The sequence below is a fragment of the Panthera tigris genome, chromosome B3 (genome assembly GCF_018350195.1).
Source record: "Panthera tigris isolate Pti1 chromosome B3, P.tigris_Pti1_mat1.1, whole genome shotgun sequence".
NCBI lineage: Eukaryota > Metazoa > Chordata > Mammalia > Carnivora > Felidae > Panthera > Panthera tigris.
Window position 1 is genome coordinate 33280849 of NC_056665.1, and position 26889 is coordinate 33307737.

At 38.3% G+C, this 26889-nt stretch overlaps 1 protein-coding gene across 1 annotated transcript in view; it reads right to left on the reverse strand.

Moving 5' to 3' along the window:
- BBS4 (Bardet-Biedl syndrome 4) overlaps positions 1-26620 on the reverse strand; it is a 55493-nt gene extending 28873 nt beyond the window's left edge. Inside the window, exons 1-2 of the mRNA XM_007084571.3 lie at positions 26475-26620; positions 19101-19152 (exon numbers count right to left, since the gene is read on the reverse strand). Coding sequence (XP_007084633.2) covers positions 19101-19152; positions 26475-26498 — 76 coding nt within the window. The 5' untranslated portion in view covers positions 26499-26620. The remainder of the gene's footprint in view (positions 1-19100; positions 19153-26474) is intronic.
- Between the last annotated feature and the right edge of the window lie 269 nt (positions 26621-26889).

Below are 26889 nucleotides of genomic sequence, written 5' to 3' on the forward strand. Positions count from 1 at the left end.
TAACATATTCAATAAAAAGCTGGACTAAGGAAGGAAGGAAGAGAAAGAAGCAAGGAAGGAAAAGAAAGAAAGAAAGAAAGAGAAGGAAGGAAGGAAGGAAGGAAAAGAGAAAGAAAGAAAGAAAGATGAAATTAAAACAGGGATTCAAACAGACACTTGTACACCATGTTCATAGCAGTGTTACTGACAATAGCCAGAAAGTGGAAGCAACTCAAATATCAACAGCTGAATGGATAAACCAAATGTGGTATATACATGCAATGGAATATTATTCAGCCTTAAAAAGGAATACAATTCCAACACCTGCTACAACATGGATGAACCTTGAAGGTATACATTGCTAAATATAATAAGCCACACACAAAGGACAAATATTATATGATCCCACTTATATGAGGTATACCTAAGCAAATTCATAGAGACAGAAAATAGAATGGTGTTGAATAAAGAAAATGTGATACACATACACACACACACACACACACACACACACACACACACACACACACACACCAGGAATATTATTCAGCCGTGAAAAAGAAGGAAAGTTCTTCCATTTGTGAAATAGATTGACCTTGTGCGCGTTAAGTCAAATAAAGTCATTGAGAAAGATAAATACTGCATGATCGCATTGATATGTGAAATCTAAAAAAAAAAAAAAAAAAATTGAACTCATAGAGTACAGATTGGTGGTTACCAGAGGTAGGACTGGAGGGTGGGCAAAATGCATAAAGGGAGTCAAAAGGTGTAAATGTTCAGTTATATGACAAATAAGTTCTGGGATGTAATGTACAGCATAGTGACTCAAGTAACTCAACTGAAAGTTGCTAAGAGAGATGAGATCTTAAAAGCTCTCATCACACACAAATATACACAAAAATTCTGTAATTATACGAGGTGATAGATTTTAACTAAACTTATTGTGGTATCATTTTGCAATATACGTATCAAATCATCATATTGTATACCTAAAATCAATACAATGTTATATGTCAATTACAACTCAATAAAACTGGAAGGGGTACCTTGGTGGCTCAGTCAGTTAAGCATCTGACTTGCTTTTTTTTTTTTTTTTTTTTTAATGTTTATTTTTGAGAGAGAGACAGAGCTAGGGAGAGGCAGAGAGAGAGGGAGACACAGACTCTGAAGCAGGCTCCAGGCTCTGAGCTGTCAGCACAGAGTCTGATGTGGGGCTTGAACTCACGAACTGCGAGATCATGACCTGAGCTGAAGTCAGCCGCTTAATCAAATAAGCCACCCAGGCGCCCCGAGCATCTGACTCTTAATTTTGGCTCGGGTTGTGATCCCGGGGTCGTGGGATAGAGCACTGTGCCAGGCTCCGCGCTGAGCATGGAGCCTGCTTGAGATATCCTTTCTCTCTCTCCCTCTTCCCCTCTCCCCTACTAGTGCTCTTGCTCTCTCTAAAATAAAAGAAAAAATTAAAAATTAAATAAAATTAAATTAAAAAAATAAAATAAAATAAAATAAAATAAAATAAAATAAAATAAAATAAAACTGGAAAAAAAGAAAAAGAAAGTAGAATGGTGGCTGCCAGGTGTTGAGGGAAGGGAGTAATGGAGAGTTATTGTTTAATGGGTACAAAGTTCCAGTTGGAGAAGATGGAAAAGTTTGGAGATGGATGGTGGTGACAGTTGCAGAACAATGCGAACATACTTAATGCCACAGAACTGTATATTTAAAAATGGTTAAAATGATAAATTTTATGTTCTATATATTTTACCACAATAAAAAAGATGCCAATGCTCAGCTCAATTTAATCAGTGCAGTGGTAGCGCAAAAGCCAGATTACAATAGACTAGGAAAACAGGGTTGAATACACGGAGACAAGAGAACTATCCCTTCAAAAAGCAAAAAGCAAATCAATAAAAGTCATTCACTGTTACAGTAGAAACAGTAAAGTGAGAGAACTGTCAATGAAAGATGCTGTGAGAGCAATTTCATGCGGATTGTAAACTAAATTAGACAACATCGAAATAACCTTCTAACTCTACAACTCTCTATACACAAGAACTAAAACACAGAAAAAGGGAAATGTATTAATGAAGTCAAAAGCATGTATCTATATGGAGCACTTGGGTGGCTCAGTCGGTGTCCAACTTTGGCTCAGGTCATGATCTCATGGTTTGTGGGTTCAAGCCTTGCATTGGCCTCTGTGCTGACAATTCAGAGCCTGGAGCCTGCTTCAGATTCTGTGTCTCCCTCTCTCTCTACCTCTCCCCCACTTGCACTCTGACTCTGTCTCTCAAAAAAATAAATATTAATAAAAAAAATTTTTTAAAGCCTGTGTCTATAAAATCATTACTGAGAACCAAATATACAGATAGTAATTAGTCCGTAAAAGAAACTGTTACACATAGTATAGGAAATGACCTATTTCCAGAATATCTGTAACATTCCCAACCTCCACAACCTTTAAATTCCTTAAGGTTTTAAGAATTACTGACAACTTAAAAATACTCTATGGAAGCAACCCAAATATCCATCAACAAATAAATTGATAAACAAAATGTGGTATATATACACACAATGGAATATTACTCAGCCTTAAAAGGGAATGAAATTCTGTACAACATGGATGAACCCTGAGAACATAAAAAAGACACAAATAGACAAATATTGTATGATTTTGCTTATATGAAACATCTAGAAGGGGCAAATTCAGAGACAGAAAGTAGAACAGAGGTTAGCAGGGGTTAGAGGTAAGGGGGAAATGGGAAGTTCTTATTTAACGGGTACATAGTTTCTGTTTGGGGTGATGAGAAAGGTTTTGAAATAGAAGGTGATGGTTGTACAACATAGTGAATATAATTAATGCCACCGAACTGTACACTTAAAAATGGTTACATATATCTTGCCACAATAAAAGATTTTTTTTCTTCTATTAAAAAAATACTCTGAAAGCAAACCTCAAGCTGAGTTAAGTTTCTCACAAGTAAATATATTGCCTCAGGTTGTAGACAAAACTCATCCTGGGCTATAGCCACCCCAAGATGGAAAAGGTCTCCAATGGAGATTCCTCTAAGAAAGGAAATATACCCATGAAGGAAATCAATTCACTCACCTCAATGATGGATAAGGTCCTCAACTGAAAGCCAGAAGAAAGTCACCTGAGGTCATTCATAAGGAGAAATGAAGAGGACTTAAGTAGCCCCATGTAGGATATTATTTTCTCAGAACCATCAAGTACTTCTGATAAACAGTTCCAAATAAGAAGTTGCTTGTTCTTGAAAAAGTCCAGATATATTTGGACAAAAATCCCAAATAGGAAGTTGTTTACCCTTTCCACAGTTGGCACTCACTACCCTCAAGACTAGAGTCAAACCAGGATATGAGCCTCTCAGGCTGAGGGGTGTGGTTGGGGGACAACATCCAAATCCAGACACAGAGCTTCTCAGTCAAAATGCCTTCAATTACTGCCTGGTCAGATGAAGTCTTTCTGCTTGTTAATCCAACTTCTGTGTGAATTCCTTATGTTAAAGTTATTAACTTCCTACCTTCAATTTTCAAGTGTCATACTATTTATTTAACCAGAGCAATGGTTTTCAACTAGGAACAATTTTGCACCCTAGAGACATACGTCAATACCTGGAGATGTTCAGTTGTCACATCTGGGCACCACTAACCTGCATTAGGTAGAGGATACGGATGCTGTTAACATCCTACAATATATAGGACCTCTCCCACAGTAAAGAACTCATCATGTGCAAAATGTCAATACTGCCAAGGTTGAGAATATCTGAACTACAGGTTAATAAGACATCTAAAGACTTCGCAGTGAAGTGTGAAAGCTTTTTGTTCAAAATACTACTTTAGGGGCGCCTGGGTGGCGCAGTCGGTTGGGCGTCCGACTTCAGCCAGGTCACGATCTCGCGGTCCGTGAGTTCGAGCCCCGCGTCAGGCTCTGGGCTGATGGCTCAGAGCCTGGAGCCTGTTTCCGATTCTGTGTCTCCCTCTCTCTCTGCCCCTCCCCCGTTCATGCTCTGTCTCTCTCTGTCCCAAAAATAAATAAACGTTGAAAAAAAAAAAATTTAAAAAAAAAAAAAAACAAAATACTACTTTAATTTTTAATTTGCCAATTAAAGTTCATTAAATCTTAAGGTTGACATTTTTCCTGTTTATACTTCCTTATATTTTCCAAATTTCTATGAGGAAGTTACACTGATTTTCTCATCAGAAAACCATAAACTTATATTTTAAAATAAAAACCAGGGTCCTGTCCTTTTTCTTTCATAGTCTATTTGCCTAAAAATAATTTTCCTTCAGGTGGGCTTTGTATATCCTTGCTACTTACATTTTATTCTTTATTGCTCTGTGTCTGGAGTAGGAGTGAACAAAACTTGAGTTTACTGTACCATCTTTACTGGCAGCCCAAGTTGACATCAGAATTCAAGAGAAATTACTGAGTAATAGTAAACCAAGTTTTATACAAAACAAACTATTTTCTGATATCCTATTCTTCACAATCGTTTCCCAAACCTGTACAATGTCAAATGTGTGATTCAGATATTTACACTATATAAAATGTTTTTATCATAAAAGGCAAAGGAAAGTAAAAGAGAAGTAATCAATAGCAGCACTACAAACAGAGAGTCAGAACAGACCCAAGAGAAAAACAGAGAGCAGACGATGACAGAAACAGAAGCAAGAAATCATAGCAGCTGATTTCTAAAAACACTGTGTTGGAGGGAGGAGTCTGACGGCTTCCTGTGCATTCGTGTTTGCTCCTGTATCCATACACCACTTAACTTATCTGAGCGTCTGTGCTCTGCAACCAGCACCGATTACCCCTGGACTCCTCAAAATTCACTCCCTATCAGCTGATTAGATTCAACTAATCAATGGTAATCCTATCTCCCTTGTCCAAGACTGGCAGGCCTATCAACCTGATCCAATGAAAAGAGTATTCCTAAGAGGTTCTGGGGAAAGAAGGCTTTTCTTATTTTTAAAAGAGAACAATGGGAAGCCAGACCATATCTCTGGCAGTGGGAAAATGGATCCGGAATGCCACTGGCAGCTTTAACTTCAGGAAAATAGAGGCACTGCACAGCAGAGTGGAGAGGCAGAAAGAACTCAGGGCTTCATATGTCACTGAACTGCTTGACCAGCCCTAGAGCCCATTCTAATTCTGGACTTCCTCTTATGTTAGCCGAAAAAATTCCTTATTGTTTAAGCCACTGAGTTGGATTTTCTGTTATTTACTGCTAAAAGCAACTCAGGTAAAACAAGGTCTGAAAAAGATGAGCACATCCCTCTTACAATCCTGTATTACATATTTTTTACTGCTATTATTTTGTGGACATCATAAAAATAATATGGAGAGATATGCTGTAGATACTCATGTTAATAGTAAAAATATAAATGGTAATTTTGTAGAGCAACTTGGCAGAATTATTAAAATTTTAAGTGTGCATACTTTTCCCAGATGGCCATTACACCAAATAGTGAAAAATTAAAAACAATTTAACTTTTTAATTTTTTTTAATGTTTATTTGTTCTTGAGAGAGAGACTGAGCACGAGTCGGGGAGGGGCACAGAGAGAGACTGAGAGATACAGAATCTGAAGCAGGCTCCAGGCTCTGAGCAGTCAGCACACAGCCCGACGTGGGGCTCGAACTCACAAACTGCGAGATCATGACCTGAGCTGAAGTCAGATGCTCAACCGACTGAGCCACCTAGGCGCCCCAGAAACAATTTAAATGCTATGAAAAGGAAAAGAAACTGTAATATATCTGTACTATGAACCAGTATATTTAAGAATAATGAAGTGATCTTGACCTACTAACATGGAAAGCCCTCCAAGATATATCAACCTAGAAAAATACATGATAGTTACCATTTATATAAAACACTTACACAACAGTAAACTGTATACTTATATTGCTATACACATATACACATACACTGTATAAAAGTCTAAATAAAGCACATTAACTGAAAATAATGATTACCACCGGACTGGATGGTGATTTAAGGAGTATTTAGCTTTCTTGAAGTTGTTCAAACTTTTTACATTAAGAATAGATTCGGGGCACCTGGGTGGTTCAGTCAGTTAGACATCCAACTCTTGATTTTGGCTCAAGTCATGATCTCACGGTTCATGAGTTTGAGTACCATATCAGAATCTGGCTTGAGATTTTCCTCTCATTCTCTCTCTGCCCCTCCCCCAATCACACATGCTATCTCTCTCTCAAAATAATAAACCTTAAAAAATAAAAAAAACTTAAATAAAATCTTGGGGGTACATGGCTGGCTCAGTTGGCAGAGATGCAACTCCTGATTTGGGGGTCATGAGTTGAAGCCCCATGTTGAGTGTAGAGCTTCTTAAAAAAAAAAAATCAAAACATTGAAACTTAGAAAAATTACATGCTCACTACAGAAGTTTTGAAAATATAGAAAGGAACAACAAAAAACCTGACATGTTCACATACTTACAGATAATCATGGTTATTAATTTACCATATTTCTTCCTAATCTTTTTATATGTGCATTTTAAGAGAGATATTTATCTACAGACAATTTTAAATCTTTTTTTTAATGTTTATTTATTTTTGATAGATAGGGGGAGGGAGAGAGATCTGAAGCAGGCTCTGCACTGACAGCAGAGATCCCAATGCGGGGCTCAAATCCATGAACTCTGAGATCATGACCTGAGCCGAAGTCAGACACTTAACTAACTGAGCCACTTAGGAGCCCCTCAATGCTGCTTTTTAAAAATAAACATTAATTTAAATAGCTGGTTCGTATTTATTTGCATGAATAAATAATTACTTAGCTTTGTTTTATTGCTGAATGTGTACGTTGTTTACAATAAATCACTGCTATAGTGTAATACGTCTGTAATGAATATCTTTGCTTTATAAAAATTAAAAAATGTTGAGAATACTTTATTTGAACAGATTCTTAGAATACGAAGTACTAAGTTAAATAATATAAACTTTTATTTTTAAGTGTATGCATTTTGAGAGACAGAGAATGAGAGAGAGCTTGCACAAGCAGGGGAGGAGCAGAGAGAGAGGGAGAGACAGAATCCCAGGCAAGTTCTGCTCAGCATGAAGCCTAACAAGGAGCTCAGTCTCACAAAGGCAAGATTATGACCTGAGCTGATATCAACAGTCAGACATTCAACTGACTGAGCCACCCAGGCGCCCCTGAGCTTTTAAAGCTCCTGATATTTACTGACAAACTTTTACTCAAAAGCATTTGTGTCAATTCATACTTGCATATTTCTCTGCATACAAGAGTGCCCAGATGATTTTTAAGTATAAATAACTTACTCATCACTCTAGTTCTCTAAACCCTACAGAGGAAAAAGAGGATGATATCTAGCTAAAACTTTACCTCCAAAATTAAATCGATACCAAATTGATTCCTTTAAATCTGTCTTCCTTTTCAGACTAAAGACAGAGAAAAGAATGTTGAAAAAGTCTTGACTTTTTTTAAACTAAGTGCTGCTGAATAAGGTTCTCTGAATCAAATTTTTGAATAAAATCCTGAAATAACTGAAGCAAATATCTCTTAAAGGAAAAAAAAAAAGATAAGAATCAATCACTATTAAAACAGGCTTAACCTCAGGGCACCTGGGGGGCTCAGTTGGTTGAGAGTCCAACCTGATTATGCTCAGGTCATAATCTCACAGTTCATGAGTTCAAGCCCCACAGGAGCCCTGATGCTGTCAGCCTGTCAGCACAGAGCCCACATAGGATCGTCTGTCCCCCTCTCTCTCTGCCCCTCCCCTGCTTATGCGCTCGTGTTCTCTCTCAAAAAATAAACAAAACATTTAAAAAATATTTATAGGGGCACTTGAGTGGCTCAGTTGGTTAAGCAGTGTACTCTTGATTTCAGCTCAGGTCATGATCTTGCAGTTCATGAGATCAAGCCCTGCGTTGGGCTCTGTGCTGACAGTGCAAGAAGCCTACCTCTGATTCTCGCTCTCTGCCCCTCTCCGCTCACACTTGCTCTCTCTCAAGCTTAAAAAAAAGTTCTTAAAAAAAAAAACAAAAACACAGGGGCGCCTGGGTGGCTCAGTCGGTTAAGCATCCGACTTCAGCTCAGGTCACGATCTCGCGGTCCGCGAGCTCGAGCCCCACGTCGGGCTCTGGGCTGATGGCTCAGAGCCTGGAGCTTGCTTCCGATTCTGTGTCTCCCTCTCTCTCTGCCCCTCCCCCGTTCATGCTGTGTCTCTCTCTGTCTCAAAAATAAATAAACGTTAAAAAAATTAAAAAAAAAAACAACACAAAATTTATAAAATAGGCCTAACCTCAACAAAGAAAGACAATCCAATGTAGAAATGGGCAGAGCATTTGAATAGACAGTTCTACAAAGAACATGTACAAATGACTAGTAAGAACATGAAAAGAGATGGCCAACAGCCCTCATCATTACAGAAATAGAAATCACAACTACAATGAGATACTACCTCATACCCACTAGGATAGCTATTTTTAAAAGAATAAAAAAGCAACAGCAGAAAATAACAGTGTTAGCAAGGATGTGCAGAAACCGGAGCCCCTGCATATGCAGGTGCTATAGAAGACAGTGTGGCATTTCCTCAAAAAACTAAACATAGAATTACCATATGATGCAGTAATTCCATTCCTAGATATATATGCAAAAGGAACGAAAGCAGGGACTCAAAAAGAAATTTGTGCCCAATGTTCATTACGGCATTATTCACAAAGGCCAAAAGTTGGAAATGACCTGTGTCCATTAACAGAAAGAATGGATAAACAAAACGTGAGATACACATACAATGGCATGTTATTCAGTCTTAAAAAAATAATGAAATTCTGGGGGTGCCTGGGTAGCTCAGTCGGTTGAGCATCTGACTTCGGCTCAGGTCATGATCTCACATCTCGTGAGTTCGAGCCCCACATCAGACTCTGTGCTGACAGCTCAGAGCCTGGAGCCCGCTTCAGATTCTGTGTCTCCCTCTCTCTCTACCCCTCCCCCACTCAGTCTCTCTCTCAAAATAAACATTAAAAAAAATTTTTTTAATAATAATGAAATTCTGTATAACATGTTATAGCATAGATGAACCTTTAAAACATTAGGCTAAATGTAGTAAGCTAGACACAAAAGGACAAATATTGTATGATTCTGAGCATATAAAAATCTAGAATACACAAATTACATTGGGATAGAAAGTAGAAGAGAAGGTACTAGGGACTGGTAGGGGAAAGGAGCAATTATCGCTTAATGGGTACAGAGTTTCTATTTGGGGTGACAAAAGTTTTGGAGATAGTCGTGATGGTTGCACATTGTAAATGTAATTAACGCCACTGGATTGTACATTTAAAAATAGACCTGGCCAGCCAGATGCCCCTGAGTTGTATACTTTAACTGGGTGAACTGTATAGTTAAAAAAATAAAAGAGGCCAATTATATGTGAATGAAAATAAACAATCTGTTATATGCTTGTGGAGTTTTTTTGGAAATGTCCTCTCCCATGAGAACTCCTTCTCCGCCCCCCCCCCCGCCACCACATCCCAAATTCATTTATTCTTTCAGTACAGATATGTCAGATATTATAATGGATGCCAGAGATTAAATAAACAAGATTTAATCCCTGCCCTCAAGATGTTCTCAGTCTTGGTGGCTCAGTCAGTTAAGCGTCCGACTTCAGCTCAGGTCACAATCTCATGGTTTGTGGGTTCCAGCCCCGCATTGGGCTCTGTGCTGACAAGTCAGAGCCTGGAGCCTGTGTCAGATTCTGTGTCTCCCTCTCTCTCTGCCCCTCTCCTGCTCATACTTTCTCTCTCAAAAATAAATCAAAAAAAAAAAAAAAAGTTCTGTCTTGTAAGGAAAACAAAGAAGCAACCAGAAGAGGGAGCATCTGGATGGCTCAGTTGGTTAAGAGTCTGAATTCGGCTCAGGTCATAATCTCCTAGTTTATGAGTTCAAGCCCTGTGCTGGGCTCTGCGCGAGCCTGGAGCTTGCTTCAGAGTCTGTGTCTCCCTCTCTCTCTTCCCCCTCCCCCACTTGTGCTCTTTCAAAAATAAATAAGCAAACAAACAAAAAAGAAGCAACCAAAAGAGCCATAAGGAAGGGTCTGCACAGCCAGAAACCCAGGACACACCTTTGACTCCCCATGTAATCAAAACACCCTATCAATAAGTTATCTCCCAGCCACTCTTCCTCTGTGCCTGGCGGACACTGAACATCCACTATCCAGGACTCATTCAAAGCCCCCCCCCCCCATCCTCTGAGTGCCATCCTTGACTCTCCTGACCCAATGAAAGTCTGTGATAGTATCCTGGGTTTCCTTTTTTAATTCCAGTTGGTTAACATACAGTGTTATGTTAGTTTCAGGTGAACAATATAGTGATTCAACAATGCCATACATCACCTGGGTACTCATCACAACACAGGCATTCCTAATCCCCATCACCTATTTAACCCATCCCCCAACCACCTCCCCTCAGGTAACCATCTGTTTGTTCTGTGTACTTAAGAGTTTGTTTCTTGGTTTGTCTCTTTCTCTTTTTGCTTTCTTCATTTGTTTTGTTTCTTAAATTCCACGAGTGAAGTCATATGGTATTTTTCTTTCTCTGACTTATTTCACTTAGCATTATACCCTCTAGCTCCATCCATGTTGTTGTAAATGGCAGGATTTCATTCTTTTCTGTAGCTGAATAATATTCCATTGCATATACATATCAAATCTTTATCCATTCATAAATCGATGGATACTTGGGCTGCTTCCATATCATGGTTATTATAAACATTGCTGCTATAAACACAGGGGTACATGTATCCCTTTGAATTCGTGTTTTTGTATTCCTTGGGTAAATACTGGGTTTCTCTTTTATAACAACTCTCAATGCTTGAGATTTACTTGTCCAACATCTACCTTCCTACTGGATGGTAACTACCTTGTCTCTTGTTTACTGCTATGTCCCTAGCACCCTCGTTCTGGGCCTGATATAAAGCACACAGAGGGGCTCTCTCATGTTCTTTTTTCAGCTGATCTGGGGCAGGCTGGGGGTGAGGTGACAACTGACATTCTGCAGTGACAAGGTATGGATGGTTGACGGGCTGATGATATGAGGAATCTGCTCATCTGCTGGGGGACATCTGCCACATGTGATATTCGGTGATACTCTGTTCTTTCTCCCAGTGCTGGTCACAGCCTTCTGTGTTGATTCAGTGACCTGACAGTGAGTTGCTGCTACCCACAATTTGAAAAAATATAATTAGGAGGACTCATGATGAGAAGAGGGTCCAAAATAGAGCCCTGTGAGATTAAGGTTCAAGTAGAGGAGGTGGTGCCTACAAAGATAGAAAGGATCCAGTGGAGAAAGGAAAGGTGGAGAGGACCTAGAAGCCAGGGAGAGCTCTTGTTAACATTTGTGAGATGAACACAGCAGCTCTAAGAATCACAACCCGACCAGGTAATGTTCAGATCCAGGAAGTGGCAGGTCTCCACCTTGGGCTGCTTCATCAGAGTGAGAAAGCTCTTTCTCCATGGGAACTCCTTTTAAAAAAACTTAGTTTAAATACGTTCAAGGCTGGAGAAAAGCTGGAAAAAAAACCTGGAAAGAATTCCTACAAAACCTTCACCCAGAGTCCCCAAATATGAAGATTTTACCCCAGTTTATCATTCTTTCTATATATTTGTTCTGAAATATTTTTCAGAAAGTTTCAGACATGAGGGACACCTGGGTGGCTCAGTTGATTAAGCATTCAACTCTTGATTTTGGCTCAGGTCATGGTCCCAGGGTCATGGGATCGAGGCCCGTGTCACACTCCACGCTCGGTGCAGAGATTTTCTTTCCCTTTCTCTCCCTTTGCCCTCTCCCCCACTCACACACACTCTCTCTCTTTCTCTAAAATTAAAAAAAAGCAAAAAGCAAAAGAAATCTACAAAAAGAAAGTTGCAGGCATGATACCCCTTTACTCCTCAGTAAAATGATCAAAACTAACATCGATACAATACTATTATCTACCTTACCATCCTATCCAAATTTTAACAAATGTCTTAATAACTTCCTTCATAGCAAGAGTCTTTAATTTTAAAACATATAAAATTTTTTATTTAAAAGAATTTTTTAATGTTTATTCATTTTTGAGAGACAAAGCATAAGAGGGCAGAGAGGGAGGGAGACAAAGAATCCAAAGCAGGCTCCAGGCTCTGAGCTGTCAGCACAGAGCCTGACGTGGGGCTCCAACCCACGGACTGCAAGATCATGACCTGAGCTGAAGTCAGACACTCAACCGACTAAGCCACCCACGTGCCCCAGGGTTTATCACACTTTTAATATGCCCAAAGGTCGGGGCGCCTGGGCAGCTCGGTTGGTTAAGCATCCGACTTCAGCTCAGGTCATGATCTCACATTCCGTGGGTTCGAACCCTGCGTCAGGCTCTGTGCTGACAGCTCAGAGCCTGGAGCCTGCTTCGGATTCTGTGTCTCCCCCACTCTCTGCCCTGCTCATGCTCTGTCCCTCTCTGTCTCAAACATAAATAAAAACATTTAAAAAAATATGCCCAAAGGTCATCCTTATATTGTGTGTGTGTTTGTGTGTGTGTGTATAAACTGTGATTATGTTTTATCAATTTTTCTATTAAGTGTTTGGTCTTTTATCCCCCACATCAAGTTTTAAGAGTTCTTGGGACACCTGGGTGGCTCAGTTGGTTAAGCGTCCGACTTCGGCTCAGGTCATGATCTCACAGTTCGTGGGTTCAAGCCCCGCATCCGGCTCTGTGCTGACCGCTTGCTCAGAGCCCTTCAAATTCTGTGTCTCCTTCTCTCTCTGCCCCTCCCCCACTCACGCTTTGTCTGTTTCTCAAAAATAAATAAACGTAAAAAAAATTTTTTTAAAAAAGAGTTCTTTATATATTAGGGATATTAGCCATCTATGTGATATATGTTGCAAATACATTCACCCGGTATATTATTTCTCTTTGTCTTTCTTTATTGTGCCTTTTGCCATGCAAAAAAAAAATTTGTGAGTTAATATTTTTATGAGATAATATTTATCAATTTTTATTGCCTCTGGCAATATCTTCATTTAGCACTTACATGGGTATGTATTTTAGATTAGATCTCTGACCCATTCAAAGTTTATTCTTGTGTATGATGTGAAGTATAAATCTAATTTTTTTCTTTATCAAAATGGTTATCCAGTTGTCCCAGAACCGTTTATTTAAAAAGCACATCTTTACTCCAGTAATTTGAGATACCATATATTTTATCATATACTAAATTGACAAATGTATTTGAGTCTCTTTCTGGACTTTCTCTGTTCTTTCCATTGGTTTTGCTTCTAATCGTGTACAAGTACTGTACTGTTTTAATTATAGAGGTTTCACAGTATTTTTAATATTTCTTTTCTTTTCTTTTTTAAAATTTACATCCAAAGTAGTTACCATATAGTGCAACAATGATTTCAGGAGTAGATTCCTTAGTTCCCCTTACCCATTTACCCCATCCCCCCTCCTACAACCATTCTAGTAACCCTCTGTTTGTTCTCCATATTCATGAGTCTCTTCTGTTTTGTCCCCCTCCCTGTTTTTAGATTATTTGTTTCCCTTTCCTTATGTTCATCTGTTTTGTCTCTTAAAGTCCTCATATGAGTGAAGTCATATGATTTTTGTCTTTCTCTGACTCACAAATTTCACTTAGCATAATACCCTCCAGTTCCATCCACGTAGTTGCAAATGGCAAAATTTCATTCTTTTTGATAGCCGAGTAATACTCCATTGTATATATATATATATACACCACATTTTCTTTATCCATTCATCCATTGATGGACATTTGGGCTCTTTCCATACTTTGGATATTGTTGATAGTGCTGCTATAAACATGGGGGTGCATGTGTCCCTTCGAAACAGCACACCTGTATCCCGTGGATAAATACCTAGTAGTGCAATTGCTGGGTCGTAGGGTAGTTCTATTTTAGTTTTTTGAGGAACCTCCATACTGTTTTCCAGAGTGGCTGCACCAGCTCACATTCCCAGTATTTTTAATATTTCTTAGGATAAATAGTGAACTTCAAAATTTGACAATTTAGATGAAGTGAAAAAAATTCCTTGAAAGACATAACCAGCAAAGCTCAATTAAGAAGAACTAGGTAACCTGTTTAGCTTTATCTCTATTGAAGAAATTGAATTTGTTGTTGAAAAAATTTCTACAAAGAAAACTCCAGACCCAGGTGGCTTCACAGAAACATTCCAACAAACGTTTAAGGATGAAATTAGTCCATTCTCCAGAAACCCTTCCAGAAAATAAAAAAGGAGAGACTATTTCCCCAAATCATTTATGATGTATAAGAAACACTCATACTTTGTAGAAGGAAATAGAAAATGGTTCAACTACTTTGGAAAACAGTTTGGCAATTTCTAATAAAACTAAACATATACTTATAATACTACCCAGAAATGCCACTCCAAAGCACTTGATAAGTGAAATAAAAACATGTTTACACAAAACCCTCTAGGCAAATGTTTATAGCAGCTGTATTTGTTTTTTTGATTTTGGGGTTGTTTTTCTGTCCCCCCCGCCCCCCTCCCCACAGCTGTATCTGTATTAGCCAAAAACTCATAAGTCCTTCAATTGGTAAATGGATGAATAAACTACAGTATAAACATACAATTGAATACTACTCAATAAAAGAAATTCAGACACACGACAACATGGATAAATCTTAAGAACATTATACTAGGTGAAAAAAGCCATTCAAAAGGTTACATAATGTATGATTAATTTAAATGACATTCTGGAAGAGACAGAACTATAAGAAGAAAACAATCAATGACTGCTAGCAATTGGAAGTAGAAGTTGGAATATTCACCAACATAGACCACATTCTTTACTACAAAGTCAAGGTGAATTTTTGAGGGTGATTAAACTGTTCTATACCTTTTTTCCCCTTTTCTTTCTTCAAATGTTTATTTATTTAGAGAGAGCACAAGCAGGGGAGGTGAAAGAGAGAATCCCAAGTAGGCTCTGCACCATCAGCGCAGAACCCCATGTGGGGTTTGATCCCACAAAATACGAGATCATGACCTGAGCTGAAATCAAGAGTAGGATGTTAAACTGACTGAGCCACTCAGACACCCCTAGCTGTTCTATATCTTGATTGTGATGGTGGTGGTGGCTAATTTGACTAATTTAATTTATCAAAAGTCCCAGAACTTTATACTTAAATACAAGCTCTATTATCCTCAAAAACATTAGTCAAAGTTGACTTCAAAGAAAGAATATTATCAGGAATAAAAGAGAGACATTACATAATGATAAAAGAGTCACTTCACTCTTCTGAATGAATTGAGTGAATTTTTAATAAATCCTAAATGTATACACATCCAACAACAGACCTTCAACAAAATATACAAAGTAAAGGTCTTGGACTAGAAAGAGACAAACCCATAATTACAGGTGCATAATTCAATATTTTTCTTCCATTACGAATATCAGTATCTTCTTTGTAAGGATATTAATATTTATATCAATAAGTACACAGAAGAAAAATATTATCAAACTTGACCTGACATTTCTAGACTATTCCATCCAATAAGAGAATACACATTCTTTTCAAGGCACATGGAATATTCAGCAACATAGACCACATTCTGGGCCTTAAACCAAACCATATAAAGTATGGTCTCTAACCATAATTAGAATTAAACTAGAAACCAGTAAGAAAAAAAAATCTGGAAAAATCCTCAAATATATGGAAATTAATCAATACCTTTCTTAATTGTGCATGGGAAAGGAGAACACAAAGAAAATCTGAAAATATTTAGAATTGTATAAAAGTTAAAATATAACATTTGAAATGTGTATGAACCAGTTAAACACTGCTTAGAGGGAAATGTAAAGTACTAAATGCTTCTAACAGAAAAGAAGAAAAATCTCAAATGGATGATCTAAGTTTCTACCTTAAGAAACTGCAAAAAGAAACAAGAAACTTCAAATTAAACACAGCATTAGATAAGAGCAGAAATCAACAAAATTGAAACAGAAAAGTAGTAGAGAAGAGAAAATACAATCAAAATCTGGTTTTTTGAAAAGATAATAAAATGGATAAGTTTCTAGTCAACCTGATCAAGAAAAAAAGATATTGAAAAAATCAATAAAATAGATAAATTTCTAGCCAAACTGAACAAGAAAAAAATGATAGACATAAATCAGCAAAATCAGGAACAGAGGGAGTATCACTACATATTCTACAGACATTAAAAGGAAACTATAGAAGTATTATGACTTTTATGCCAATAAATTTGATAACTGAGATGAAATGGATAAATTTCTTTGAAAGAAAAACAATACCTAAAACTCTCCCTAAAGAAGTATGTATAGCCTGAATAGCCAAGATCTGTTAAAGAAATTGAGTTTGTAGTTAAAAATCTTCCAACAAAGAAAAACCCAGACCTAGAATGCTTCACTGTCACAATCTAGCAAACATTTAAGAAAGACATAACACCAATTCTATACAAAATCTCCAGGAAATAGAAGAGGGAAGAGTCCCAACTTGTTTTGAGACCAGCACAACCCTGATACCAAAAAACAAAACAAAACAAAAACCTGTAGATCAACATCCTCATGAACAAAAGTAAAAATTCTTTTATTTTTTTTTTTTTGTAAAAATTTTTTAAATATTTATTTGCTTTTGAGAGAGAGAGACAGACAGACAGAGTGCAAGTGGAGGAGGGGTAGAGAGAGGGAGGCACAGAATCCAAAGCAGGCTCCAGGCTCCAAGCTGTCAACACAAAGCCTGACGCAGAGCTTGAACTCAAAAACTGAGATCATGACCTGAGCTGAAGTCGGACACTTAACTGACTGAGCCACCCAGGCACCCCCAAATGTAAAACCTCATAACAAAAACTAGCAAGTTGAATCCAGCAACATAAAAAGGTTAATACATCATAACCATGTGGGGTCTATCCCAGGAATTCAAAGGTTGGTAACAACATTCCAAAATTCATCGATGGAATTCACCATATTGACAAAATAAAATTTGGGGTTGTGGAAGCTGGAAATTAAGGGCCGGTTTAGAGGTTATACCCTTAATATTATTTTAGGTCCCTGTGTCACCACTTTGCACAACTCCAAAGGTATCATTTATATTGTAGTCATTGTATTCTACATGAATGATACTCCTGAAATTATAAAATATAGTAGTATTGTAAATGTGTAAAATAGTTGCCCAAAAGGCAATGTGACTTTGAGCTGGACTAAAAGAAATAAAAGATCTAGGTGAAGAGATTTTTATTTTCCAGATGTTTCACTTGGCCCTGTTCACACCTGATATATTCTATTTAGTCCTGAACTTCATATTTCCAAGGGGCCAATGAATTTCACCAGAGAACAAAAGCAATAATGGCAAAAGAGTTCTAGATATTTCACATAAAAAGAGTTGAAGAAACTGGAATGCATATACTATATTTCAATAATTTGCTTATATTCAGGGCGCCTGGGTGGCTCAGTCGGTTAAGCATCCGACGTTGGCTCAGGTCATGATCTTGCAGTTCATGGGTTCAAGCCCCACATCGGGCTCGGTGCTGACAGCAGGTGGAGCCTGCTTCGGATTCTGTGTCTCCCTGTCTCTTTCAGCCCCTCCCTGCTCGTGCTTTGAATCTCTCAAAAAAAAAAATAAACATTAAAAAAAATTTTTTTTAATAATTTGCTTATATTCTATATGCCCTGAAGACTGTCAATTCCTAAAGGCAGAATCTATGCCCTGTCTATCTTTGTATCCCAGATACCTATCACTGGTCCTGGAACTGAGTAAGTACTCATCTATGAGGCGTTCAAGAACAGGAAAAACTAAACTTTAGTAATAGGAACCAGAAAATGGGGAGAAAGGATTGCAAGGGACCCTACAGCACTGTCAAATGTGACACTCTGCCCCATAGTTACCAACTCATTAGCCTGAATTGGTTATGTGCCAATTTTTGATTGGTATATACTAATTACAGCTCTACTGGACTGGAAGTCAGTCAAACCATGGAATTTGACTCTGGAGGAAGCATGGAAAGAACACTGGAGAGACCATCACAATACCTACTAGCCCCACCTAACCAGCCAAATCACCCCTGCGATTAATCAAAGTGACAGACATCACAGCAATATGATTCTCATGTCCAGAAATGATGTAAAAAAATTAGCAACTATGTTAGATATTAGAATAAACACCTAAATTTCACAAATAATCTAAATTACAGATGTACTGCCCTTTCAATGAAAGATGTATCCCTGAAAAACTCTTTGAAAACCAATTCTGAAGGCAATCACATTTTCCAACAATTTATATTATAATTTCAAAGAGGAACAGAAATGCCCCAAGTAAACTAAACAATATTGTGGTAAAATGAACTGTAAAATTCTTAGCAGACAAAAGGAAAACGCTTTTTGCAAAAGGATGTATTGCCTGGTAACCATAACTCATAATGCAGATAAGAACTATACCCATGACCCTGGGAAAGTCATGTCCCTTCCACTCAGCCTTGCTTTCCTCATCTAGAAAATAATAAACAAATGAGTAAATAATAAAATAGATGGTCTCTTCCGCTAAATAAAAAGATTGGGTATTTTCTAATGCCTGATGAGTTTGTTAGGCATTAGATATGTTTATTAAACATGAGAGAATATCCAATATAGTTAACTACAATCTGATGCAAACCTTCCTAAGACTGTAAGTTAATATATAAAGGAATTCTGTTCCTCTAAATAAAATATAAAATATCTCTATCAGATTTTTAAATGCAGCTCTTTACAGTATATATACCCTTACTTCATCTTCACAGACTCAATTTTTATAAAACCTCATACTTATTTAACATATACATGAGATTATGTGAGGCCTGATAGGTACTCTGGGAACTTGAGAGTGGTTTTTCCACACGCAGAAAATTAATACACACTTACATAATAATAAGGCACCATTTAACACATTTTACAGGCAAAATCAATCCCATAATATCTAACAACTCCATAAAATAAAAGCTATATATGGCAGAATAGTTAAGACTATTACTGCTTTCCCCCAAAACTCATTTTTAAAAGCTCTAAGCATATAGAAGAATCAATAGAAAATCTGTGCAAATATACACACACAGTGAAACTGCACACCAACCTTTTTTCAGTCGAGGTTTCTGAGATTCAGCAGATGCAGAAAACTGAGTTCTCTGAAAAGAAAGAAATCTATGTTAAAGCACCACCATAAACCTTGCTAACTTAAAAAAGCATTCAAATAACCATAATCAGTAGCTCTCCAATCATGCAATTAATCCATTAACTACATACAGGTACAAAGAATTTTTAACGCAGTTTAAAAAACAAATGTCAAGTCATAACTTTTGCTATCCAAACTATTAATATTTATAATATGCATAATATATATAATATATATAATATAATATTTATAATGCATATTTAATGTGTAATGTATAATTATAATACATAAAATGTGCACAAATAAATGTACTAAGCTCTGGACACTACACATTAGGATTATACTTAATGTCATATAGCTTAGCAACCAAAACAAAATAGTAGTAACTTTGACAAAAGGAAGTTTATGCAGTTATCAATACAGAAATTGCCTAGCACCCGATTCTAGGAGGAAGGTTTTTTTTTCTTTTAAGTGACATTATTGAACATAATAAATACTGTCTTATACCATAACTTTGCAGAAAATATTCAGATGGATTTTTCTTCTATCTACCTCCTATATTATATATGATATAGTAAGATATAAGCAAAAACAATGGCTGAGAAAATTTCCAGAAGTAATGTTAGATACTAATCTTTAGATTCAGAATGCTCAACCAATCTTGACCAGGTTGAATGAAAATAAATCCACGCTTGTATACATCACAAGGACCTGCACTAGAGATAATAAGAAGTTCTTAAAAGCAACCAAAGGAAAAAAGTATCATGAGCTAACCTACACAGAAAGGACAATTAGATTGACAGCTGATGTCTCAACAACTAAAAATGGGAAATAATATCACATAAAGACATTATAAGAAAAATCACTCCCATGTTTCAGGTGCTAAGTAAAATGAATGTTAATCTAAATACAAGGTCAGCAAACTATGGCCCACAGGGCAAACAAATCCAGCCCATTTTTATATGGCCCACAAACTAAGAATTTTTTTTACATTTTTAATAGTTTTTAAATTTTTTAATATTTTGTAACACCTGAAAATTACATAAAATTCAAATTCAAGTGTCTATAAGCAAAATTTTATCAGAATACAGCCACACACACATGTTTATATACGGTCTATGGTTGCTTCCACACTATAAATGCATAACTGAGTTAACTTGTGACAGAGCCTCGCCCACAAGCCCAAAATATTTATTACTGGCCCTTTACAAAAACAGTTTGCCAACTCAGATCTAAACTCTTACACCTCAAAACTAATTTGGGGGGTTCCTGTTTGGCTCAGTCGGAAGAGCATGTGGCTCTGGATCTCCGGGTCATGAGTTTGAGCCCCATGTTGGGTGTAGAGATTACTAAATAAATAAACTTAAAAAAAAAAAACCACAACTCTCAAGAACAATGGCAAATAAAGACTTACAGACAAAGAAAATTTGAGAGTCTTAGACTCATTAAATAAACTTTAAGGGTGCCTGGCTGGCTCAGTCGGTACAGCATGAGACTTTTGATCTTGGGGTTGTAAGTTTGAGCTCCATACTGGGTGTAGACATTACTTAAAAAAAAAAACAAAATTTAAAAAAATTTTATAATTTTAGGAAAAAGGAAAATAACCCCATAATGAAAAGGTGGAAGGAGCAAAGGAATTGGTAAAATACATAAGTATTCTAAACATCTACTGACTGAATAAAGCAAACAAAAGTATAATCTGTGAACAACAATATCATGAACTGGCAGAAGGCAATGGGTAATAACGCATTTGATAATCCCTACATTATTCAGTTTTGAGTTTGAACTTTCAGTTAAATATGTATTAAAAAATGGGTACTCACTAAAGGAAGACTAAAGAATAGAGTATATAACCTACAAGTAATGAAATGAGAGAGACAAAAAGAAACTCAGCCAAAAAAAACAAACAAAAGAAAATGAAAGGAAAAAAATGAAATTCTCCAGTTAAATGATCAGGATGGATGTTTTTTAAAATCTTGATGAATGCTACTTCTATAAAGACACATCTAAAACATAAAGGCAAAGAAGGGGCACTTGTTGGTTAGGCATCCAACTCACAGTTCGTGACTTCAAGCCCTGTGTCGGGCTCTACATTGACAGTGCGGAGCCTCTCTCTCTGCCCCTCCCCTGATCTCTCTCAAAATAAATAAACTTTAAAAAAAAATAAAAAATAAAACATAAAGGCAAAGAAAAAGTAAAAAAGATACATTAGGAAAATAGAAACGAAAATAAAGCTAAAGTAGCAATATTAACATTAAACAAAACAGACTTCAAGAGAAAAAGTTTTAGGGGTGCCTGGGTGGTTCAGTTAGTTAAGTGTCTGACTCTTGACTTTGGCTCAGGTCATGATCTCGTGGTTGTGAGATAGAGCCCCCCTTTGGACTCCACACTGGGTGTGGAGCCTGCTTGGGATTCTCTGTCTTCCTCTGTTCATCTCCCTACCCCCCCACACCCAGAAAAGAGGAAAAGAATTCGCAGGAAAATGAAAATGAATTAAAATAGATGGAAGACTAAAATGGACAAGGCAAGGGGTGCCTAGGTATTGCAGTGTTGGTTAAGCATTTGACTCTTGATCTCGGCTCAGTTCATGATCTCACGATTTGTGAGATCAATCCCCACATCGGGCTCTGGCACTGATGGTGTGGAGCCTACTTGAGATTCTGTCTCTTCTTCTCTCTGCCCCTCTCCGGCTTGTGCTCTCTCTCAAAATAAATTAAAACAAACAAACTTAAAATGGACAAGGCAAATTTAAAAACCTTTAGGAAAAAACCTCTAGAAAAAATTATAGGATAGGGAAGGATTATTTCAATAAGATATAAAAGCACAACCCAATTGAGAAAAGATCTAAATATTCACTACATTAAAATTAAGAAATCCTGTTTCAAAAAGGAAGTGATAATAGAAAACTAAGAGAAGATATATGCAATACAAAACCAAAAAAATAAATAAATAAATAAATGACAAAGGATTAACAGCCAGAAACTACAAATAACTACCAAAAATAAATACATAAATAAAAGAGTAAAAAAAAAAAATGAGAAAAACAGTGAAGTAGAAAAACAAGTAAAACATTTGAAAGAGGCACTGTAGAGAAAAGGAAAAGAGACAACCAATGATGCTCCACCTCGTTAACAATCCGGTAAATGTCAGTTAAAATCACATTACGAGGCACCTGTGTGGCTCAGTCAGCTAAGCATCTGACTTTGGCTCAGGTCATGATCTTACAGTTTGTGGGTTTGAGCCCCACATTGGGCTCTCTGCTGTCATGCAGGGCCTACTTCGGATTCTCTCTCTCTCTCTCTCTCTGCCCCTCCCCCACTCACACTCTCCCTCTCTCTCAAAAATAAACAAACATTGAAATAAATAAATAGGGGCACCTGGGTGGCTCAGTCGGTTAAGCAGCCGACTTCGGCTCAGGTCATGATCTCGCGGTCCGTGAGCTCGAGCCCCGCGTCGGGCTCTGTGCTGACAGCTCAGAGCCTGGAGCCCGTTTCAGATTCTGTGTCTCCCTCTCTCTGACCCTCCCCCATTCATGCTCTGTCTCTCTCTGTCTCAAAAATAAATAAACGTTAAAAAAAATTTTTTTTAATAAATAAATAAATCCTTTAAATAAAATAAAAAATAAAATAAAATCACATTAAGATTTAATTTCATATCCACTATACTGACAGAATTTAAAGCTATAACAATATCAAGGATGCAAGCAACAGGAACTGATGGTAGAAGCATAAATTGTTATAACCACCTGCGAGTTTCCCACAAGTAATGAAGTTGAAGATGTCCAATATACAATGTACAATTGCAATGTACAATATAAATGAGCCTCAAAAGCACGCTAAGTGGGGGCATCCTAGGTGGTTCAGTCAGTTAAGCATCCGACTTCAGCTCAGGTCATGATCTCACAACTCATGGGTTCAAGCCCCACATCAGGCTCTGGGCAGACAGCTCAGAGCCTGGAGCCTGCTTCAAATTCTGTGTCTCCCTCTCTCTCTCTGCCCCTCCCCTGCTTGTGTTCTCTTCCAAAAATAAATAAACTTAAAAAAAAAAAAAAACATGCTAAGTGAAACTCAGATACATTAAGACTACATAGTGTGTGATTACATGAAATTGCAGAAAAGGCAAAACGTTGGAGACAGAAAGCAGATCAGCGGTCAGCTGGGGTGAAGAGTAGAAAGTGGTTGCAAATGGACACAAGGGAATTTTTTGGAGTGATGGAGGTCAGTGGATTGTGGTGACAGTTGTACAAGTATATAAATTTACCAAAACTGATCAAACTGTACACTTAAAATGGGTAGATTTTATGGTATGTGTATTATACCTCAACAAAGCTGTTTTTATTTTTTTTTCAACAAAGCTATTTTTACTTTTTGTTTTATTTTAAAGTTTATTTATTTCTTTTGAGAGAGAGCATGCACGTGCAAGTAGGGGAGGGACAGAGAGAGGGAGAGAATCCCAAGCAGGCTCTGTGCTGTCAGTGCTCAATCCCACTAACAGTGAGATCATGACCCGAGCAGAAATCAAGAGTTGGAGGCTCAACTGACTGAGCCACCGAGGCACCCCTAATCTTAAATAAAATACAAATGCCAGTCCCCAGTTTTCCTAAGGAACTAGTAATAATCTTTGGTAGTTTAGGTAGCATATTCGAAATTCTGTGTGTCCCACACTGGCCTAGTTTTACTCCATTTTAGTGGGATGTCTCCTGGCCTCAAGGCCTTTACAACAGCATTCTTAGATTTTTACTTATGCATTTGTTCAAACTTCTGTTAAGTCTTCCCGTCTTCTCTCCCTCACATCTATATATCTGTGTCTACAGATCTATGTAGTTTTTCTTTGTGTCGTCACAAAATTAAGATCACACACTATACACCTGTTTAAAAAAAAGGCCCAAAATGGAGTTGTTTACGCCAAGTCCCATGTCAACAAACCAAGACTTAATTATTCTTTCTGCCTCTTCCAGGAACAGAATCCTAAACCAGTCAATCAGAAATCGCCCAATCAGTACTGGTGAGGTAATATGCCTGATAGACAACCCCCCCCCCCCCCCCCGCCATCACCTAAAGGAAAGTGATCTTGCAATAACCAACCTTCTTGTCTAGTATAACCTCCTTATTCCCACTCCTTTCTACCTATGAAAACCTTTCATTTTGTACAGCTCTTCGGAGTTCCTGTCTGCTAGAATGAATGCCGCCTGATTCATGAATCACTGAATAAAGCCAATAGGAGGACCTTTGAAGTCTACTCAGTTAAATTTTGTTAACACTGCACTCCGCATCTAGCTTTTGAAAAATGTATAGCATCCATGTCAACATATATAGTTCTTTTTTTAAGTTTTATTTATTTAAGTAATCTCTACACCCAACATGGGACTCAAACTCGGGACCCCGAGATCAAGATCTCATGGTTTGTGAGATTGAGCCCTTAATCAGGCTCCAAGCTGACAGCACAGAGCCTGCTTGGGATTCTCTCAAAAGAGCTGCACTCTCCTCTGAGTCAACCAGGTACCCGTATGGTTCTGACACTTTTTAATGCCTGCATAATACTCCTCAGGGGGCTGGGTGGCTCAGTCGGTTAAGCCTTGGACTCCTGGTTTCAACTTAGGTCATTATCTCACTGTTCCTGAGATGGAGCCCCACGTTGGGCTCCTCGCTGATGGTGCAGAGCCTGCTTGGGATTCTCTCTCTGCCCTCCCCCACTTGCACACTCACGCTCTCTCAAAACAAATAAACTTTCAAAACGTATATTCCTCAGAATGGAAGTATCAGAAGTCATCTATTACCCTATTTATGGGCATTCACCTTGTTTTCAGTATTTTGCCACTGTAAACAATACTGCAATGAATACCCTTATAGTTTATGCTTATGTTTTGCTTTTATTTCAATGGGTTACAGGTCTGTTGACTGAGTGAAGGAGACTGTTGGGCCCTTTTAATTTTATTGCAACATATCAGATCACTTCCAAAAAGGCCAGAAATTCAAATTTCCACGCAGTGGTAACATGAAAAGATGAAATTAGTACAAATATGACACTGCTAGCAATAAACTTGACAATAATGAAAATAATCAGTTAACTTCAGGCTCAAGTGCTACAGTCATGTTGAAACAGCCATTCTCTTTAAAACACTAATAGACTCTAAAATTCTAAATTCTAAAATCACAGAAATCAAGTTCATATTCTGTTTATGAACACCAATCTCTCTGCCTGCAACGAACACTGGAGAATAAACTCTATTTGTAGCAGTGTCGTGTTACCATTACACCTTACATTTAAGATTATGTAGGTGAAGTATTTCCTTTGATGTTTCTAATATCTAAAACCTAGTAACACCTATCATGCTATTGAATTTTTTTTTTCTTTTTAACTTGAGGCTTAACAAAAGTCTTTGCCTTGAGCCTCCTTCTCTGTACTGAGTTGTACGATTACACTAAAAATAATTTGACTTCTCTAGAAATGAGAACAGAAAACAAGTCCCCCTGACAGACAACATTGGTCTTGCTCCTCAAAAGCCAAAACCAAATCGTAAAACAGTCAGCCAAAACCTGCTGTGTTTGTCTCCCACGTTTTGTCTCCCATGTCCCAGGGCGTTTTTCAAAGGGCAGTAAATTCCAAAATAAATAAATAAAGTCATTCTAACAAATGCGAGGACCATGCTTTGAAACCCAACGCTAAAACAAAGTAGACAAGGTTTCACGCTAACTTTACAGAAATCAGATCCAATTATAAATATATACACCTCACAAACAACTACCACTGGGTGGTCCCGCATTCATCTGGGTTACTTTGTAAGAGCAGCTCTGCGGAGTTTAATCAATGCCTTAACTCAAGCCTCAGCTGAATCCCCAAACAGCACTATTCCTAAACTTAATCACAACAGAGAAAACATGGTCCCGACCCACCGGCAGAAGGCAGTGACGCCGAAAGCTTCGAAGCTTGGTCACATTCAATCCCTAATCCAAGGGATTAACACAATTGTCTCTGCACAAATGGTAGTGCTTCCTTCCCAAACCTCGTGAGACAGAGAAGATGGGACTAGCAAAAGAGCCATTTCTGATGAATATCTCCCTTCTCCGTCCGGCGCACCCCAAGAAGGACTACAGTCCTAGCCCAGGCCCAGCACTGCAAAGAATTCAGCCTTGCCCCAGGCGGACCAGCTCCCTTGAGGGAGTCCGTATCGCCCCGCGCACCCCGAGCAGCTCCAGAGCCGGCTCCGCACTTCCCCAGGGGCAGCTGCGTGGGACACGGGTCGCCCGCAAGCCTAACACGCCACTCTGCTCCGCCCGGCCCGGCCCGGCCCTGCCCCGCCTAGCGGCCGGGACCCTAAGGAGAATCTACGCTCACCGTGGCGAGTCTCTCCTCAGCCATCTTGGCTCCGCCCACCACTTCCCGGCCGGAAATTGGCCTTCTCCCAGACAACCAGGCAAACGGAAATGGTAGGAAGGGCCTGAGCGGGGAAGGAAATAGATCGGGGGGCTGAACGTCTCGTTTGAGAGGGTTTTCGGGGAACCTGGAAAGGGTTGGGTCTCGCTCCACTGAAGTGGCGGTGATGGACCCGGTGAAGGAATGCCTAGGCCGTTCTCTTCATCCGGGGCAACCCCATCACCACTCCCACGCCGTTGTCTTGGAAACTGCTGGAGAAACCCGGGGCCTCGCTGGCTGGAACTGCCGGACACAGCTGGGAAGGCCGCGCAGTCCTCCCGGCGCCTAGCCCTGCCCAGTACCGACGCCACTTTGCGTTTATTTCAAGCCTTCCGGG